Source organism: Equus caballus, chromosome 18 (genome assembly GCF_041296265.1).
Source record: "Equus caballus isolate H_3958 breed thoroughbred chromosome 18, TB-T2T, whole genome shotgun sequence".
NCBI classification, from domain to species: Eukaryota; Metazoa; Chordata; class Mammalia; order Perissodactyla; family Equidae; genus Equus; species Equus caballus.
Window position 1 is genome coordinate 61,357,434 of NC_091701.1, and position 17,437 is coordinate 61,374,870.

Sequence of the window (17,437 nt, forward strand, 5' to 3'; positions counted from 1 at the left end):
ATTCATTCTTTTTTTATTGTTTATTCAAGTTAGAATTGAAGACTACCTGTGGAAGAGACATTAACTGAATGTTGATGATACCTTTTTAAAAGAATACTGACATGCAAGTTAGTTCTTACTGTATTAAAGTTCTTTGAATTCTGACAAAGTTTAACTGGTCAAGACCAAATATTTCTTTAAGTTTCCATTAGGGTCTATATATAGAGAGAGACATATTTACCCACAACAAAGCACATCATCAAAAAACTCTGTTACATTAATCTATTGTAAGATGATTCCTTTCAAAAGCAAAGTATTTTTTGCTGGTCTACTATATTCTAGACAACAGGGATTCAAAGATGAGTGCACGGTCCACGAAAACGGAGAGTGAGGTACTACAGAGAAAGACTACAGTAGTTTTGTTTTATTCTGCTTCCCCTAGCGGACGCTGGGGGGAGGGACGGGGCCGGCAACAGGAGGAGAGATTGGGAGGCATGAAAAGCAGTGTTTAGATGATCATAGTGTTTGTCCCAACAGGAAATGTAGACCTGAAGGGGATAAATTCAAGAGAAACTATAATACTAAAAGCGACGAGCCCTAAATGATCAGCTTAACGTTTTATAAAAGTCGAAGGGGTTTCTGAAGGATCTAGTTTAAGTAACCAGTGGATGGTGATTGCTCAAGGCAGAGAACACAGAAAATAAACAAAAATGGAGTATAATCGTGTTCAATATTGGATAAAAAGTTTGCTATTTAGCTTGTGAAGCTGTCCAAAAGGTAGCTGGAAGTCAGATCTAGAACACAGAAGATAGAAGACAGTGTATTACCTAGCTGAAGCCATGTTTTCATACATATACACTGCGGGGGGGAAAAGGTCATTTAGACATAACCGACATTTAAAGGGCAGCTACAAGAAAAGCCAATGAAGTAGACCAAAAAGTCATAGAGGTAATATAAATAACACCTTCCATTTTTCAAAAGCAATTTGTCACACAAATCTGCTAAGCACTTTAGGAAATATTAAACTGCTTCTTGAGATTGGTATTATCACCATTTTAGAAAAAAGAACAAAGAAGCCACAAAATGTTAAATGATTTGTCCAAAATCATTCAGCTAATAAGTGGAAAGACCAGAACTTAAATTCTGGTTTATTGACTCCCAAGCCCAACCTCTCAATCCGTCTACTACCAAGACAATGGAAGCTGTGACAAGACAAAGAACGTCCTCTTACAGACTAACTAGGAACGAGCAGGGTTCCTTACCCTTTCCTTCTCACCCCTAACTAACCACAGTGCCCGTGTCAAGGGCCTCCCTGTACCCATCCCAACACCACCACCCCGCCCCCAAAACACATTTGTGTTTTTAAGAAGTTGGGACTCATTCTTTTCCAGGTTGCTTTCAGTAATATCATTAATGAGATGTATTTGTGTAGCTCCACTAAAAAAGTTATTTTTCAGCTAATAACATAATAAAGTTCAAAAAAGTATTGACAAGTTTGGGTTCTGACAAAGATCTAAGACAATGCTTAAATAAGTGAAAACTAAGTTAAAGCAGATCAATTACGTTCACGCACTCATCAAACATTTATTGAGTGCTTCTTATGTGCCCAGCACTAGTGATGAAATGGTGTTTAAAAACAGATTCTATATATGTTATAGATGCTAAATGCTCTATCTCTGAACTAACTTAACTGCTAATTATGACACTTGAAAGTTGCTTTATTTTGTCTTTCCTTGAGTGACCTTGAAAGCTAATTAAATAAAAAATATAATTTATTACACAGTATCTTGTAATACAGTGTTCTTCGAGAGGGGAGATAAATAATATCTATAAGACAAAATATTTCTCTAAGTTTGAAAACTTCATTTTCAAATTATTTCAATAACGGCCTATTTCTTGGTCCAGAATCCCTATATCATTCTTATGGCTCTCTACTCACTAACAAAGTCTTCATTCTTAGGGAGTTAAGATCTATTTCAACAAATATAGACAGTAATTTATATCACTTTCCCATTAATTTGGGACTCAAATCAAAATTTGATACTAAAATGTACAATAAATAGGCAAATTCCATAAGGATACTTTTGGGCCAGATATTTTACTGTTTTAAAAAACACAGAGTAGGTTTTACATATAAATACAACATAGGAAGAAAGGGAGCAAAATTAAGTGTAAAAAATATTGCAAAAATTTTAAGAAATGTTTTCACATACACCTGACCATGTGCTTAATTAAAATGCCTTCTAGAATTTCTTAGACAGGGGCCAGCCCCTTGGCTGAGTGGTTAAGTTCGCACCCTCTGCTTCAGTGGCCCAGTGTTTCATTGGTTCGAATCCTGGGGGCGGACGTGGCACCACTCATCAAGCCACGCTGAGGCAGTATCCCACATGCCACAACTAGAAGGACCCACAACTAAGAATATACAACTATGTGCCGGGGGGCTTTGGGGAGAAAAAGGAAAAAAATAAAATCTTTAAAAAGAAAAAAAAAGAATTTCTTAGACAAAATTTTTATCTGTTAATAAAATAAGCAGTTTCTACTATTTTCTTCATCCAGGGAAATATCAGACTTCCCCTCTATATGCTTATAAGAAACCTAAGGGAAACAAATTATAAATCCATTTGAGAGTTACACTTTCAAAATAAGGGAAGATACCATGTTATAGATAAATTAGACAATCTTTCAGCTCAGAAATGCTTTCCTTAATCTGAAATTAAATAAGAAAATCTATTAACTCTATTAAAATACATAGCCTGGCACATATTAGACACTCAACAAGAGGCTGCTATAATTCTAAAACTGGACGGCTTTTATTCATTTGAATTTTACTTAATCAGCCTGCCTTGAGGCGTACAGTGCATTCAGTTCAACATCATGACTGAGAAAAAAAAATCCATTCCTTGGTCTAGACTTTCTCTAACTCCAGAATTGGGGGAGACAAAAGTTTATAACTAGTCATAAAGGGGCCTGAGCAAGACAGTAAAAGTGACTCCAGAGAGTGCAACATCATCACTGTCGAAGCCATGTTAGGCACCAATCCTGCTGTCAGCAGTCCCCTCCTTTGTTGTACACCAAGCATCTACGTGCTCATAGCTTCTAACAAGATCTAAGAGTATGGGAACGGGAGCAGTTACCAAAGAAACAATCAAGAATCACCAATTTTTTGGCTGCAAAATAGGATTAGCCTTTTCTGTAAGGATTTATTTTAGAAACTTCAAAAAAAAAATGCTGCTGAATTTTTCACCAAAACAATCTCTTTTTATGACTGCCTTTTCTGAAACAAGAGGACAAGTGGTGTTTGTACGACACGAATCAAAACAGAAATAGTGGTAACCAGTAATTCTGCCTGATCCCTGAGATAAAGTAAGCATGCTCTGTGGCACATATTTATACAGTGACCCAAAGACCAGGAATAAGACGGGAAAAACCCCAACTGTGATATCAATACTATTTCTTCAGTGCACTTACAGCCAGAAATCTGCAAGCTCCTATCAATTCCAGATGCTGCTGTCATTTCCAGTCCTGAAACCTCCATTAACTACTTCGATGGAATTAAAAAATAATAATAAAACTGAACTCCTCATTTCTCATTTCCTAACCCAAGCTGTCCAGGAACTTCTCAAGAGGATTTTATCAGGTTTAGACCAAAACTGAGACCACAATCTTTATACATACTCAGTATACAGTACTTCAGTAGACAAAAAACAGCAGAATAGTACTACACCAAATAGTTGTAAAGGCCATATGACAAAACTCAGACCTTGCAAACAAAACAATCAGAGTAAATTCTACAAGTAGTCATAACATTCACTAACACTGTACAACTGATTTTATAGATTAAACACAGAATTACCACATGATCATATCTAGGAACAATTCCACTCCTAGATACATATATCCAAGAGAAGATATGTTCACATAACTTTTACACAAAAATGTTCATAGCAGCGTTATTCGTGATAGTCAAAAAAGTAGCAACAATTCAAATATCCATCAATTGATGAATGGATAAATAAAATGTGGTATATCTACACAACGGAATATTTTTTGGCAATAAAAAGAAATGAAGTACAACTTGGATAAACCCTGAAAACATTATGCTAAGTGAAAGAAACCAGTCACAAAAGACCATATGTTACATGATTCTATTTATATGAAATCTCCAGAATAGGAATACAGACAAAAAGTAGGTTAGTGTTTGCCTAGGGCTGGTGGGTTACCAGGAGTGAATGCTAATGGGTCCAGGTTTTCTTTCTGGGGTGAAGAAAATGCTCTACAATTGATTGTGGTATTGGATGCACAACTCTGTGGATGTACTAAAAACCACTGAACTGTACACTTTAAATGGGTGAACTGTATGGTATGTGAATTGTATATTAATAAAGCTGTTATTAAAAAAATCAATTTTGTGTTATAAAAGTTGGGAAGGGAAGTAAAACTACTAAAAAACACAGAACAACAGCATTATTCTAAACAGTGTGCCCAGCACATCAAGAACAGCAAAGATTCTTAATTTACTCGTTAACAAAAAATTTTACTGTTATCAAACAGTGAATATATATTAAACCACATCTTGGTAATTTTCTAAGAGAAGAGCTCATATTCAGGAACTATGCTTATTCTCACATGGAAATTTAGAAACACATACATATATATATATATAAACTAAGCTTAAAAGATTCTCTGAAGAGCTCACATCTCAGAGATTTTATGAGACAAGAGAAAGAGAAGTGTCTATGAAATTAAAAGACAGATTTTCACTATAAAATCTCTCATTTAGAGTGAATATATGATCTCTCAGATGAGTTGGCTAATTAATGTCAATAAAGAAAAACAGAGTTCTCCACACAAATCATGTTCTTAAGAAGTATGTGCTTTGAATCACTCGTTTGTATTCAAGAACTAATTGTGATACCTTAATATACTAATTATAAAGCACAATCTTCTATGAAACAAAGACCGCTATTAACCTGTAGTCACGAAAAACAGATTCTTTTTAAAAACTTCTTTAAAAAGCACTTTAACAGATTTATTTTATTAATTCTGAGTGGTATTTTCCATCTACATTAAAATATTTTTAAGTAAAAGTGGTACCAACAGGTTAAATACTAATCTTCAATGAACATATGTGATTTGAGGAAACCAAAAAAATGACAAAATATTTCTTAAACACAGCTTCTTAAAAGTAGAGAGATCATATGTAAAAGGAAATTTCTAGAGTAACTGCACATAAAGAAAAAAAAGCAAGAATTGTAACATGAGACTACCAAAACAAAAAAAATTAAAAGTGAAAAACGAAGACATACAGAAAGATTCCAAGTCAAGAAAATTTATATGAAAAGGCAATGTTAAGGTGAAAAATAACTCTAATTTTCCAAAATTAGTCAGTCATAGAAATTATTATAAAGAATTACCAAAAGATATGAAAACATATCAGGAAGACTCTAAATATGACTATATTTCAATACACCATGAGAAACTATCCCATCTGAGAAAAGTAATACGGGATAATAAAGATCCACACCACCACCTTGCTATATTATTTAATTTTCAGAAATGGTTTTCTCAATTATAAAAATACTAGAGAAATAAATGTATTTTAAATCTAGACATAGCTAATTACTAAAAAAAAAAAAAGCTCTACGAAGACATTTACTAGCTTCAAAATAAAGTTATGTTTATGACTATATGAAAAAACTCCCCAATTAGTCATGCAAATATTTGGAATACATACATATCTATTACCTTACTCTCTGTTGCAACTTGAAAAGGAAGAAGTGTATAAGAAATTAATTCTAATGTTTTCTATAATAAAATGACAATGTAGCTGAGTCATTTTTTCTAGTTTCAGAGATAAGAATATTGTCTCTAAAAGCCCTTAATCAATGTATGTAATTCGTATATCAAAACATAAAGAATTACATAAATAAGAGCTACTTTAAACATTATACTGACCATAACTTTCCCTACAGGTGGTTAAAATCAAGACATACAAAAATTTAGAAGACTTACATTGTTGTTGCGGGTTTCTACAGCAGGGAATTTTCTGACTATGAATTTCACAGCAGATTCCAGGTTTTTGTCAATAAGATAGGATGGTTTTGCCTTGGGGTCCCCACATGCCTATAAAACAACAGTAACAAAAAAAGTGAAATACATCCTTCTTCTAAAACCAAGGAATAAAAGCACATCTGTAATCAGAAATTAGAGAGATATTTATTGTTTTTGGTGAGCAGGTGATAAAATGAATAGGCAAAGTGCAGGGATTGTCACAGCTGAAATATGCAATGGGAGACAGTACAGAGATGTTCTTCTACTGAAAAAAATGCATGGAAAGTTTCAAAGCAGTTAGCGCAGAACAGCAGTGAAGGAAAAAGCTCAAACCTAAAAAAAAAGAAAAAGAAAAAAAATTCTTGGTTTGAGGTAGGATTGTATTCATCTGAAGCTAATAAAATATTACAAAATTAAATATTCAGTAGAGTACTGGAAATGTTTCTTTCTAAGTGTTATAAAATATAAGCTTATGTTTAAATGTCTCCTCAAAAATGTTTTCCTCATTCGCTTTAAACATTTTAATACAAGAGCCCTAGTTCAAAAGAACTGGAAGCTGCTAAAATTGTCTTTATAGTACTAAAGTGTGTTGCCTGTTGCTCTGAACATCTGAGTTACAGCACTGTTTTCCATCATACCAGCAGTACTTCAAACAATGAATTGAATCTACATCTGTTCTCTCTCTCTTAAGCACAGAACAAATGGAAATGTTTACATTTTAACCACATCAGCAGTATAGCATTCTCTGCAGTAAACTGTCAAGCATTATACATATGTCAGGTATAATTATTAGAAAGAACTTTTTATCTGAACTATCAGCAATACAGAATATTATCTTCGATATTGTTCATTGCTCCATTATGTGACATTTAATTAACTGCGTGCTAGTGAGATGTTATTTCTTAGGGAATTATGAAAATTGTAACATTCCTATTTAACTTTTTATTGCATTTTTAAAAGGATGTGTCCTTTGAAAAGTTCTATCTCTCTATTCTGTGTGAGGAAATACAGTATTGAAATTTAATGTTTTTTCATTGTTTACTATGGCTATGTTGTGGATTGTAGAAAGAGAAGTTATGAAACATGAAACTGATCTGAAGCGGGCAAGCGGGCAGAGGGAAGGTGAAAAGCTTTGCAAACCTTCCAAACTTGTCCTTGCTGGGGAAGCATTGTAATAAAAAGAGAGAAAATTACGTGTAAACAATGATTGTCAAACTATGACATACGTTTCAGTAGAGAACTTATGCACTGAAAACTATTAATAACAAAACAAGATTAGAACTATATGGTGCTACAATTTTAAAGGTATTCTAAGTAGCAAGTTTTAGTATACAATAGATTTATAGAGTTTATACTATTCATATATATTTAAATACTACTGTGTAAGTGTACAGCCATGTCAGCTTCTTGGTGCTCTTTCTAAATCAACTTAGAATAATACTAAAAGGAAAAAATAAAGACTACATGCAACTATAAAAATAGGAGCAAAACCATCAGTGAAATTTTACATACCTTAAAAAGAAATGGTAGCCAAGAATGAAAATAAATTGTTATTGGATGACTTTTGCACTTTAGCTCAAATTGAAACTATTTTTCAAATATCACCTAACTTCCTCGCAAGCCAAAGTACAAATATCAATGCAAACATTCCTATATTTTCCAAATGGAAATAGGAACGCGGTCAGAACTCTCTTAATTCTCAAACATAATTAGATAAAATAAAATTAAGAAATTTAGAACTTCATAAATCTTTAACCAGATTGACACAAGGACAAAATTCCATTTCAACATATTTAATATTAAAATATACCTGACTTTTCCTCAGAGTAGGTTATCATTTGTTCAAAATATTATTTTTCACAAATTAATCTTCCAATTAATCCACTTCCAAAAAAATTATACTCTAAAATGGGAATAACTAAGAACCACATAACTAAGAACTTGTCCTAATGGAAATAGCCACTAGCATTTCCTTACATCAATGATATAAAGAAAATCAAGTTTCATAAACATGCCTGAAGTAGTGCAGAAAATCCAAAAGTGATTCCAAATTATGTTCAGATTTTAATGATATGCATTCTCTTATATTCTAATTATTTAAAAATTCAGCTATCCATTCTAACAATAGTAGTGACTACCAAATAATGCAAGTGATAGACTACCATACCTATTTCCAATGACCACAAATTTGACTGTGTAAGAATTTAATCAAGTAACTAAAATCAAGTAACTAAAAGGAGTAAATCTCCTTCCTTAGAACTGATTACCTTTTCCACACTGCTCACCAAGCCATATCTAAACATACTACACTGGGATGTCATAAAGGTTAAGAACACAGACTCTGGAATAAGACTGACTGGATTTCAATCTTTACCACTTACTAGCCATGGGACCTTGGATATATTACATAACATCTCCTAGTCTCAGTTTCTTTATGGGTAAACAGGGAAATTAGTACTTACCTCACAGGGTCATTATGAGGATTAGAAGAGAGATAAATAAACCACGTACAGTATTTACCAAAAGGATTGGCACACAAGTACCCTAAAAATGTTAGCTATTGTTAATAATAGCTATAATTAATTACCCAAGTAAACGTTTCATATGCATAGTAATCACAGAATAGTTTTTATCATAGTATATACAACTAGCAATACTGACAATTCCCTCTCCCTATCACATATTTCTTTTATTTATCCTAAGTCTAAACATATCAGATTTGTTCAATCTATAAAGAGTTTAGCCTAGTTGTTAAGAACATGAGTTCCATGATAGGCTGTCCATGTTCTAATCCTGGCTCCATCACTTCCTAGCTGTAATCATAAGCAAGTAACTTTACTTTTCTGTGCCTCAGTTTTTTCATCTGTTAAATAGGTGATGATAATTACAACCTGCTCAAAAAGTTTTTAGTCCCATTACATGAGTGTGTGCAGGCGTGCACCTCTGGACACAGAGAATTTACAAGGGTATGTGGCATACCGTGAGCACTCAAAAAATGCTAATAAAAAATGCAAGGTTCACAGACACTAAACAGAAGTACTAGGGCCCATTTAATTTTTTCTGAAATCAACCTACTTGATTTATTTACTTAATATCAATAGAGACACTTGTGTGGGGAATACTCAGGCAAAAAAAGAAAAAGTAAAGAAAAAAGTAAACTATGACCTAACTAAAAGTTAACATTTAGGTAAATAAATCCTTGCAAAGAGCCATACTTAATAATTTAGTCCAGGAGGATTTCCTACTACATGTTTTAGTGTATACTAAAGAGGTATAGCAAAATTTCAACTAACTAGATGTCTCAGTTTATAAAGATTAATCATCTTCCCCACCCTAACTCAAAAAGTTTCATTTTGAGGACTCTGAGGACAAAGAAATTATAAGATAACAGCCTATATTTTAAGAACATAGCCTGCAACTGGTAAACCTGAAACCCTATCTTGTCTTAATACAGCTACAACACTACAAAAAATTAATCTTTCACTCTTAAAATTATCACCCTTTGAAGTACCACATTTAAAAAAACAATATATACTACTATACTTAGTTACCAATACATTTTAGACTAATACATTTCAGAAACGCTAACCATAAAGACTGAATCAAAAAGTTTAACAAGGGGCCAGCCCAGTAGTCTAGCAGTTAAGTCCGCATGCTCTGCTTCAGCAGCCCTGGGTTCACTGGATTGGATCCCCAGCACAGACCTAGCACAGCTTATCAAGCCATGCTGAGGCAGACATCCCATATATAAAATAGAGGAAGATGGGCACAGATGTTAGCTCAGGGCCAATCTTCCTCAGGAAAAAGAGGAGGACTGGCAGCAGATGTTAGCTCAAGGCCAGTCTTCCTCAAAACAAAAAAAAATTAACAAATTACCAATTCAATTAAATAAAATTTTTGAGTACTTCTATCCCCACCCAATCCCTGCCCCCAAAAGAGAAAGGTGAGTACAGGGCAAAATTTAGTCTAAATCCCTGAATCTTACAGCTCTACCAAAAAAAGTTTTTTCACATAGGCTATTTCACCAGACAAAAGGGAAATTATATGTGAAAGACAGAATTCACCAACCCAAAACCTTATGTTTTACTTTATCTAGACTCAACATGCTTTTGATAATGCACGAAATACTATAATTTAAAATTCCAGATCTAAAGCAAATTTAAATACTTATATACTTAAATTTCCAGTTCTCAGAATTAGAACTTTATTTTCCATGAACATTCTAATTATCTTTAAATTCATCAAAGATAAGATTATTCAATGTGAAATATAATAATTAAGAACTCTGTCTCTGAATCAAGTAGATCACAGCCCGTATGATGTTAGGCAAACTGCTTAACCTCTGAGCCTCAGTCCCCTAACCCATAAAGAGAGGAGACTATTACTACATACTTCATAGGGTAGACTGTTCAGATTTTTAAAATACAAAATGCACATTAAGTGTTTATTCCAGTGTCCAGCACATTAGTACTTAATAAATAAGTTCTAAATAATTATCTTCTATTTTTTAAAATAAAACTTTTGAAAACATATGAATATCTATAGTGAGTCCTCAATTATCAGAATAAGATTTTCCATCTAACCAATTCTAGGTATTAACTGTCAATTCAATATCTCCAAGTTCATTTTTTCACAAAACACAAATGCAATGTTATTACCAAAAATAAAGAACAAAGATGTTTCAGAAAACCACATACTATTTTATTCAGGCCACAAAAGAACGTCTTTGACTAGAAACCTCAAGGCTAGACTTTATATGGTTTTAAAGGATGACTTTAAAACAAATCTTTCTGCCAATCTACTACAAAAATGCCTTCCGAAGTCCTTTCCTCAGGCTGCCCCACCACAGATTACACCCCACAGCTTAATATTACATGTTAATGGTAGATATTTTTCAAGAACTTACCATGATGTTAAAAAAATCAAATATAGATAGAAATCATCCTCTATCAATTCATAAGAGATTAAGCAACAATCAGGAAAAAAGGAAATAAAGATACAAGACTGGGGAGTAAAAAGAATATTTACTGGGCACCTGGTATGTGCAAAACACCTATGCTTTAGAAATTATCTAAAACATCACGCGACAGAAAGAAAAAGAGCTTCAGAGAAATTATGCGATTTGCTCAAGGTTTTAAAACTACTAACTATGAGTACCCAAAGATTCCAAAGCACTAAAAATGCTTATCTGAAAATATATGCTCCAAAAACATGTATAAGAACATGCTCCATTCTTTCAACACCTCAGCTGTTCAAAACTTTCACTGGAGTAATTACTATCAGGGGAAAAACCTGATTAGGTCAATCAGTTTTATTTTTTAAGTCCTAGTCTAACTCAGTAATAAAACACATTCCTTTGCCAAAATACTATAGAATGAAATAATTTTAGTATAATAACTTAATTGAAAAAAACATGAACTCAGGATCAGAGTGAGAACGGTTTTTGTGAGAGCAAAGAAATAGCCCTATCTGAATCAGGTTAGGGAAGACGAGAAAAACACAAAATGTGACCAATTTATGCTAGAAGGAGCAATTTAATTTTTACTCAACAAACAAGAAAGACCATAGTTTTTAAAGGAGGTTTTGCAAAACTGGAGGCATAAAGGGACCAAGATTCTCCCTTCAGCCTTCAACAAATTGACACTAATGCCTAGAGGAAGAATACACGTCGCCTAACATCATGGACCATAAAAGCAACTTAGCTCTCATTCTTTTACTTTCTAATTTGAAACATAATGAAAGTAATACAGTGTGAAAATTTTCAATAAATATTGGAAAAACTACCAACTGCAGAACAAGTCTCAAATTCTAGTACTCGTGGTTAATTTTCCAATTTTTTTTTCTCACGTGTATCACACATTTTGGCCAATCAATTTGCTTTGAACTTTTCCTTGAGCTTGGGTGGATGAAAAAAAAATTTTTTTAAGTAATCCACTGCTACAGTTTAGATTAAGAGGTTTGATAGGGGGGCTGGCCCCGTGGCCGAGTGGTTAAGTTCGCGCGCTCCGCTGCAGGCGGCCCAGTGTTTCGTTAGTTCGAATCCTGGGCGCTGATATGGCACTGCTCATCAGACCACGCTGAGGCAGCGTCCCACATGCCGCAACTAGAAGAACCCACAACGAAGAATACACAACTATGTACCGGGGGGGCTTTGGGGAGAAAAAGGAAAAAATAAAATCTTTAAAAAAAAAAAAAAAAGAGGTGTGATAGGAAAGTATACTGCAATTACTGGAAATACTATAAAATTAATGTAATTTTGTCAATAACTACCTGTTAATCACAGTCAATAATAACAAATTTAAAGATATATAAATTATGGTTACTGTTTTCTAAGCACAACTTCTGGGAAAATCACGAACTTAAGAAATATTTCAACCCATTATACATTTCAAAACTTATTAAAAATTTTAGTGGTTCAAATGAGAGTTACTAATTATTACTCAATTCACAACAAGATGTCTGTGTCACTGTTGTCCTTAAACATTTTTCAGCCTCCAATGTACAGAAACATCTCAGTTTATAAAACAAAGGTGTTCTGTTATAGTTTTTTAGAAGCGTTATAAATGGTCACATTTTTACTGTTCTTAGGAAGTTGCTCTTTAAAGGACTGCTGAAAAACATACTTCTGAAATACAAATCGTTATTTCGTATTAGCAGTAAGTAGATATCAAACTATAATATCAAATAGTAAAAAGGAATAGTTAAGAAATGTCTCCTAAAGGTGGTCTTAAGCTGGATTTAATAGGAAAAACAAAAGGAACATTTATTAAGCGTCCACTATGTTTCAAGCCCCAGAAACAGAACTTAATAACTTAAAGGAATGGACATATTCAGCTAGCTACATCCGATATGTTAAAAATGAGGAGGCCCAGATGAAAAAGTGTGTCAGTGTTGAAAGTTCTTGTCCTGACTGGTTAGGATGATTGAAAATCTGATTTATTTTCTTTTTTGATGACTTACTAGTTGTGTTAGTGTTAAAGAAAATTCCAACAATAATTTTGGATCAGGTTTAGTAGATGTATGTCTTATATGTTACTAGAACTAAGCAGTTTCATCTCTTTATTGTCCAATAAAAGTAATGTGTAATAAAAGTAATGTGTAATAAAAGTAATGCTAGCTGCCATGTGTTGAGACTTCACTATATGCTAAGTGTTTTATATTTTTTCTTTTATTTGTCCTTAGATCTGTGGTGTAGGTACCTATTTTGTAGATAAAGCAATTGAATTTGGAGAGATTAAGTTCTTATTACTCTAGAAAAATAAAAATTTGGATTGGTACCTTTCTTTATTGACTCCTAAGTCTGGACTCTTGATATAATTATTTTTGCCATTAGACTTATATTCATTAGTGAAATTTTTGTGGTAGATATAATTAGATTTGAAACACAATAACCTTAAAGAAATAAGGAATTGTATTACAGAAATAGTTTTTCTCAGTGTAGACTACTTTTGTATGAACTTTGTTTGCATTTGTATGAAAAGACCACTGAGATCATATTATGAGTGTACCAGGGTGATTATTAATGGAAACTTCTGCTTAATGTTGTAATGTGTTAAAATGAGAAATAGTTTAGAATTAGGATTTTTTTTTTTGAGGAATATTAACCCTGAGCTAACTGCTACCAGTCTTCTCTTTTCGCTGAGGAAGACTGGCCCTGAGCTAACATCCGTGCCCATCTTCCTCTACTTTATATGTGGGACGCCTGCCACAGCATGGTTTGTCAAGTGGTGCCATGTCTGCACCTGGGATCTGAACCGGCCAACCCCAGGCTGCCGAAGTGGAATGTGCGCACTTTGCTGTGCCACCGGGCCAGCCCCTCGAATTAGGAATTTTAAAAATCAATTTATTTAAAAATTTGGGGGGAAATAAATTTGTATTTACTTTTCAGGTTATATTTATTTTTCCTTTGTGATTATTTCTCAAGTTTAGTCCCTGACATATTAAAATATATACTGTGAAAGGACTAACCATACAAGCAATTCTAACGAAAATAAATAGGAAATTTTGCTTAAACTGGGGGAAAAGTATATATAAAGCAGAAAGGAAGGTGTAAACTAAGAGAAACAATGAAACAGCATTTATCTTCCTTAATTTTAATGACGTATGCAACTTTTTCCTCAGTTGATATTTTGTTTTTAATTTTGAAATTTCAGTATACTTTTTTCGTTTTACATTTTGATTTCTAAAGTCAAATGGCATCATTTTTACATTGAAAACCCTGTAACATGAAATGTAAGAAATGCAATTATGAAAGTACAACCAGTAAGTTTCTTTCTTTCCGTGTTGGACTTTACAAAATTAGCAGTACTCTTTTATTCCCAAGATGTTTTTTAGTTGGCTTTAGTACATTTAGTAAATGTACTAAAATCTTAATTTTGATCCTATTAGGAATTTGAAATACTGTAATTAGACTTTGGTAAATTGTTTACTTAATCTGACAGTGATGAGAAAAACTCCTAGTTAATCATTTCTTCAAATAACATTGTACTGAAATGTTTTACTTCTTAACATGTTTAAGGCTCTCTATAACAAAACCCCACTGGGAGAAAACAAATCTTATACTAATAAGACGACTTAGTCTAGAACTCGCCACAATTCAATCTTTGGAACATGCTTCTGCTCCTGAATGACCAACAGAGAAAATAATGCCCTAAACGGAGAGAAACACAACCCTGAAAGGGAAGACTAGAGCTGGTTCCTCTCCCTTCATCTTACACTGCACCCTTCACACACATCTTTTTTTTTCTCTCTCTATTGTATAAGCAAATACCAGCTGTGGACTTTCAATTTTATGCTGCCATTCTATTAATTTTTTCCTCATGAAATACATTTGTCCAAAATCATGGGAAAAGAATTGTGGGGGAAACAAAGAAAAATATTCCTCTAACCAACAAAAAACGTAAAAGTCGGATGAAATCTGCAAAAATACTCCATTAAAAAAGAAGTTTGCAGGGCGGGCCCAGTGGCGCAGTGGTTAAGTTCATACGTTCTGCTTCGGCGGGCGGGGGTTTGCCGGTTGGATCTGGGTGTGGACCTACACACCACTCAGCAAGACACGCTGTGGCAGGCGTCCCACATATAAAGTAGAGGAAGATGGGCAGGGATTTTAGCTCAGGGCCAGTCTTTCTCAGCAAAAAGAGGAGGATTGGCAGATGTTAGCTCAGGGCTAATCTTCCTCAAAAAAAAAAAGTCTGCAATAGTTGGGTAGGTCTTTCTCCTTTTGTCTTTTAGAGTTGAGGCAATAATTAAACAAGACGTAAAACACGCAAGTACTAACTGAGACTTTTTGGTACAGTTACCAAGTTCACGCTGGTGATGGTGAAGAAAAAGAAAGGAGACAGAAAAAACAAGAGTAAACAACAAAAGAATACTTTTAAATTCAGCAAAAATGTTTTCTTTTGGGATTAGGGAAAGTATTTGCTGAACAGCAATAAAATTTCAGAAAAACCAATGTTGCCAAAAAAGTTCCTGAGACTCCTAAATAAATACTATGTTCCATTCTTAGAAGTTTTAAACTATTTGCACACTGTTACTGCCTTTTATCTTCATAAACAATCCTGTGAAGCACGCACAGCAGGAATTACCATCCCTATATTACAAAAAAGTAAACTGCGCTCAGTTACTATTTAAGATGGGCCATAACTTCTACTTGTAAAGATACCATAATCAGAGCTGGAAGAGACTTTGGCCTTCCTTTTATAGTTAATTTTCCCCCATTTTACAGATGAGAAAAGATGAAGCTCACAGAAGTCAAGATAACTACCCAATGTCACAGAACTCTCAGTGACAGACTGAAAAATGGAATGTAGGTTTCCTAACTTGTGGCAGGCACAGTGCTATTTACTTCCACCACACTGCCTGCCCCCCGCCACAGTAAGAGATATAAAAGGAGCCTGAGAAGTGCTAAAAATCACTTTATAAGTGAGTAGCATCATTAGGTCTGGAAAAGGGAAGACCTGTTTTTAATAAAAAATAAAAACTTTAAGGGATTAAGAAATAAATTTAAATGTAAAATTATCTACTACCTTCATGTCTTTTCCCTAAAATCCTCCTTTATGTGTCCTTACATCCCTGACTAAGCTACAAGTTCCTTAAAATTTTCATAATCTGTACATATTAAGATCTCAAAATATTTTGACTGATGAAATTTTCTTTATAAAAGGAAAATATTTTTCAGTAACCATGTTACAGCCCCCTAACAAGCATTAGAGCACATTATTCTTGATTATAGCAACTTATGAAGTTATTTTACTTAGGTCACTGAAGTATTTTTCATTGTGTATGCTCACTAAAATATTTCCATTGCAACTTCCAATTGAAACAGCAGAGTAATGAGATCTGATAGACAATCTAATGCATTAATAAAAATGTGATAATTGACTGGCAGACATGTATTATGTGGTGGAAGGTTTTTTTTTAGGACTAGGAGATTGAGATTGAAAAGATTATGTGGTTTATACTGTCAAAAAATGCAGACAGCATGAACCTTATAAACACATGGTGAACAGATCTTACTAATTTTTTGGCAAGATTTTTGAACAAATGTTTCAATTCCTAGCCAGCCGGGAAGATATGCCAGTCTTACAGACAACAAGCTGAAAGATTCAAAATCTATCTGATGCATTTGTATGCAAAATTACACAAGGAGAGCAAACCAAAAATTATTATTAAAACTAGAGCAAGATTATACACACAAACTCATAAATATGTTAAATACATATAATATATATATAGTATTATTCACTTGAACAAGGCCTAACTGAAGGCCTCAAGGACCAGGTAAGGCCCTAAGTACTAGCAATTCACAAATGGGTAACACTGTCCCTGTCCAGAAGGAACTCACAATCAGGCAAGGTAGATAAAATATTTCTCAATAAACCATAAGTATGTGTTAAGTGCTGAAATACAACATTTCAATAACTCAAAATATTTGACACTTGGATATAATGATCACATTCAACTCATTTCAAATTTTACTAGTGCAGTAATACAAGAGCCTGAAATTTCTCAAAACAGGAAGTGAAAGAAATAACCTTTTGAGAATAGGCGGTGAACTGGAATTACAAGAGTTCAAACGCTTAGAATCTAGTATAATCTTATTTAATTTATGAAGACAGAATAAGTAAAGCTTGATCATATTTACACCATAAAAATGTTCAATGAAAGCTTAAAAAAACCTATTTTGCCCAAATACTCAAATCACTTTTGATGTTAACTCTCACTTCCTCTTCTGGAAACCATCATAACCATTTCCTTTAACCACAATACCACATGTCTAGTAACTTTCAGTAACGTTTGACTTGCTCATTTTTAGGACAAAGTTCAGATAGGAACCAATTTCCAACTTTTTAAGGAGTATAATGCTCACAAAAAAGTTCAGGTCAACGCAACCTATAAGCAACACTCC

The 17,437-nt window shown here is 33.5% G+C and overlaps 1 protein-coding gene across 6 annotated transcripts in view; it reads right to left on the bottom strand.

The window, feature by feature from the left end:
- NCKAP1 (NCK associated protein 1) overlaps positions 1-17,437 on the bottom strand; it is a 94,573-nt gene that overhangs the window by 75,463 nt on the left and 1,673 nt on the right. For 3 of the 6 annotated variants that reach the window (XR_011428309.1, XM_070241394.1, XM_023622158.2), the window contains exons 2-3: positions 7,171-7,188; positions 5,992-6,102 (exon numbers count right to left, since the gene is read on the bottom strand). Coding sequence is in view for 4 of the 6 variants with exons in the window: in XM_070241394.1 (XP_070097495.1) it covers positions 5,992-6,102; positions 7,171-7,188 (129 nt within the window). In the remaining 2 variants the exon portion in view is untranslated. The remainder of the gene's footprint in view (positions 1-5,991; positions 6,103-7,170; positions 7,189-17,437) is intronic. The other 3 variants (XR_011428310.1, XM_070241395.1, XM_023622159.2) reach the window with 1 other exon arrangement.